At 45.8% G+C, this 3,950-nt stretch overlaps 1 protein-coding gene across 1 annotated transcript; it reads left to right on the forward strand.

The window, feature by feature from the left end:
- The first annotated feature begins 1,170 nt into the window (after positions 1–1,170).
- On the forward strand, positions 1,171–1,945 carry LOC136851282 (putative uncharacterized protein DDB_G0288037). The gene is made up of 2 exons (XM_067125273.1): positions 1,171–1,292; positions 1,606–1,945. Exons 1-2 carry the CDS (start codon positions 1,171–1,173, stop codon positions 1,943–1,945), a joined length of 462 nt encoding a protein of 153 aa, XP_066981374.1.
- Positions 1,946–3,950: the final 2,005 nt, after the last annotated feature.

Genomic DNA, 3,950 nt, shown 5'->3' on the forward strand with positions numbered 1-3,950 from the left:
GGCAAAAAAAAAACAGCAGGCAGAAAAAAAAAAACATACGTCCTCCATCGGGGCACCAAGACAGCCCTCAGCTGTGCAACAGGGACAAAACCCACAAACCAGAATACCCCGATGGAGACGTCAGGACAGCCTCACGCTGTCATCAAAATGAGCAGCTCGTGGTCACACGACTACTCATGGTCACACTCCACCTCTACAACGTGCTCCACTTCGTAGGCGTGCTCCAATTTGCTGCTCAAAAACTCGACCAACGTCGACTCCAAAAACTGCCTGCTGCTGCTGCCACTGCCGCTACTTCCGCTGCCCTACCAGACTGACGAAAGAAAAACGGCAGCTCACCGACGAGAACATCAAAATAAAAAAAAACTTGAAGGTAAGGAGGCAGCAATCCACAAAAGGGAACGAGCGGGGAACCAGCAGTTCCCGCAAAACCATCACTTAACGTGACACACATAAAATAACACACCATCGAACACATCCTCACAACAACCTCATCATCCTCTCCATCTTGCAACCCAGACTTAGCATCCACAATCAATGACACAACCTCACACACATCCTCACCTCACAGCAGCACAACATCCTCATCATCCTCTCTTCCCTGCAACCTAGACATGGCAGCCACACTCACTGATACACCCTCACCCACAGACTCACCTCACAGTGGCACAACACCTTCATCATCCGCTACCCCCATCATGACTGCCCCAAGATGACGAGCCAGATCCCTCTCCATCTCTCCCACTGCTCACACACAAGACACACAAAGACCAAGAATGGACGACAGCTCAGACATTGATACAGACACTGAAAGGCAAACACAAACAAGCAACGGCTTTACACTAGTCACAAATAGAAAGGCCCTCAGAAAAGCCCGAAGACAGACTCACACACAAAGGCAAGAAACTTCAGCAAAAACATCCACAAACACCACCAGCATAAACACAGAATCATTACAAGAATACCCCCACCCCCGCTCCCTTTCAACAAATTCAGACCTATAATAAAAGAAAATCAGAAATCATATGCTGCAGTTGTAGCTTTAGAGCAGAAACATCCAGGAATAAGAATTCAGGCATGATCAAACAACAGAGGACTGTTCATGATAATACCTCAAACAAAGGAAGCTGTAGAGATTCTAAAACAGGAAGCACAAATACTTGATCCTGCATGAAAAACACAGAAGGGTATCATTTGCAGATATCCAATAACCCTCCCCATAGACCCCATAAAGGAACTACCCTACATCCAGGAAGCAGTAAGATGCACAAACAAGCAGGAGACCCAACAAGGTAAGTTCTCGCAGTCTTCAAAGGGAACAGACCAGACGAAGTAGTCATCCCAATATGGGGAAAATTTCCGGCGGAAGCCTTCACACCTAAACCCTTAAGATGCTTCAGATGCCAGCATTTTGGACACCAGAGACAGTGTGTAGCACAACATGTAGTTTGTGGAGTCTGCAGTTCAAGACACGAAACCACCATTTGCATAAAGAAACACAACAATAAGGAAAAAACAACAGCCAAATGCCCCAACTGCAGACAAGGACATCATGCATGGTATAAAGGCTGCGTGACACGGCTTCAAATAATCTGGAAAATGAAGGGAGTGCTCCCTCATACACAACAACCTAAGCAACAACACCAGCAACAACTATCCCACTGAGAACCACACCAGCAACAACCATTACCCCTCTGACAACCACAACAGCAACAACTACCCCTCTGGCAACCACACCAGCAACAACTACCCCTCTGACAACCACACCAGCAACAACTATCTCACCAACAACCCCAACACCAAGCCCCTCCCACAAGACCTCCACAGTAGCACACACACAATCCTAGACAACAGATGTAACAACCCCAACAACAAACTGCACCCACACACCAGCCTAAACAACATAGACAACAACACAAAACTCTACCACCGCCAACCCCCATAAACGAACAAGACCCCAGACTCCAAGAACACAGAAACCAAGACACATGTGATGACACGCAGACTCCATCCACAAATCCCACTCCTTTCTCTGCCTACAACACCCCAGTCACAAAAACACCCTTACTTCTAAATCCCACTCCTTTCTCCACCACCAACACCCCAGTCAGAAAAAAACCTCTACTTACTCTCCCACCCAGCCCTACCACTGTACCTTCATCCTCCCATCCTACCAACAGCATTTTCACCAGCGCCCCGGAGTCCGCCTCCAAAAGAAATGCAGTTTCCTACACCAGTGAGCAATTTAGAAGAGAGGTAGCTAGGGTTGTGGAAGCAATAATAGCAGAACTCTTCCCAGGACAGGACTACACAGCAACACTAAGGAAAGCAGTTGCAGCCCTAATAAACTAAAATGGCTGAACTCCAAATCATATACACAACCAAAACTGCAGGAACACAATACATAACAATCTCAGAATCCTTCAATGGAACATACACAGTGCCAACACAAAATATGCCTTACTGCAATCACAAGTGCTATCAGAAGGGCATGATATTATCCTCCTACAAGAAACTCTAGTAGGAGAAACTGCCAAATTCACATTCCAGGGATATACAGTGTACAGAACCCCACACAAATAAAAACAGAGGGCTAATCACGCTTATTAAAGCAACAATCCCTCCGAACAAACAAGAAATATAGACTGGTCAAGGAACTGAAATGCTAAGTGTCCTTATAAGACTAGCAAATGCCTCCCTAATTGTACACAACATATACAAAGGCCATAACAAAACCTTTGAAGGAGAAAACCTTTTCAGCGCAGCCACCAGAGAGTACACCTTCTTTGCAGGAGATCTTAATGCCCATCACCCGTGCCTATGCTCAAAGCAACATACAAATGCAACAGGCAGACACATAAATCTGCTAATGGAAGAATTTCCTGAAGTCAAGCTGCTAAACAATATCAACGAAGCAACACACCTCCAAGGAGGAAGGCTAGACCTAAGCTTCATATTAAAAAATCTAACTGCCAGCGATCACTTTGCAACAGAAACTAACATAAGAATAACAGAAATACCTCCACCACCACCTCCTCCAGCAGGTTGGAGACCAGACCTAACCAGCTGGTCAGTGTTTGAAAACCACACGACCATTTGGGCAACACAATACATACAAGACCCAGACCAAAACATGAACCAACTGCAAGAGGACTTTGTAAAGAGCCTACACAATGCAGCAAATGCTTCCATGCCAAAGAGAACCTTTGGTACAAACAAAACCCCCCACAAAGACAGCTGGTACTACAACTCAAGAATCAAAGAAATGAATTCGAGAGTTAACAGAACAAGGAAGCTCTTCAGGAAACAACCCACGGATGAACTATATGCTGTCTTAAGAGATGTAATAAACCATGCAACCCAAACAGCCAGAGAAGTAAAGCAGGAAACTTGGCTGATGTGGTGCTCTCAGGCGACCCGTCTAACTCCAGTTGCAAAAATATGGTGGTGGTTCAACAAGGTATCAGGAAAGATCAGACCAGCACAAGCACATCATCCCAACCCACAGGCAGAAGCAAACAGACTTGTGCAACATTTTGCTGACAGGACCAAAACAGCACATCTGCCACCAGCCACAAGGGAAAGGCAGGTGACACTAGATCCACGGAGATGGCTAGTTATCAATACAGCATGCAATAAGCCTGACGACACTGCCACCCCACTCACAATGAATGAGCTAAACAAACCCCTCCAAAAAGGAAAGAACACAGCCCCAAGATCAGACATGATCACATACAGCATGCTGAAAGGAAGTACATCTCCACATAATCAACAGAATATACACTGAGCAAGTCAGACCCACACAATGGAATCAACAAAACACGCAGCCAATTCCCAAACCCAAGGAACCAAACTCCTACAGGCCCATCTCTCTCATCAACTGCACAAAAAAGACTGCAGAGAGAATGGTACTACAGACTCCTATGGAAAACAGGACCGCTACATCATCA

Source organism: Macrobrachium rosenbergii, chromosome 3, assembly GCF_040412425.1.
Source record: "Macrobrachium rosenbergii isolate ZJJX-2024 chromosome 3, ASM4041242v1, whole genome shotgun sequence".
Lineage (NCBI taxonomy): Eukaryota > Metazoa > Arthropoda > Malacostraca > Decapoda > Palaemonidae > Macrobrachium > Macrobrachium rosenbergii.

Bases quoted from the DNA above. Each gene is read 5' to 3' on its own strand.
- LOC136851282 (XM_067125273.1), top strand. From the start codon at position 1,171: ATGAAAAACACAGAAGGGTATCATTTGCAGATATCCAATAACCCTCCC. The intron at 1,293-1,605 runs GTAAGTTCTCGC...TGGAAAATGAAG, and splicing joins CAAGCAGGAGACCCAACAAG to GGAGTGCTCCCTCATACACA.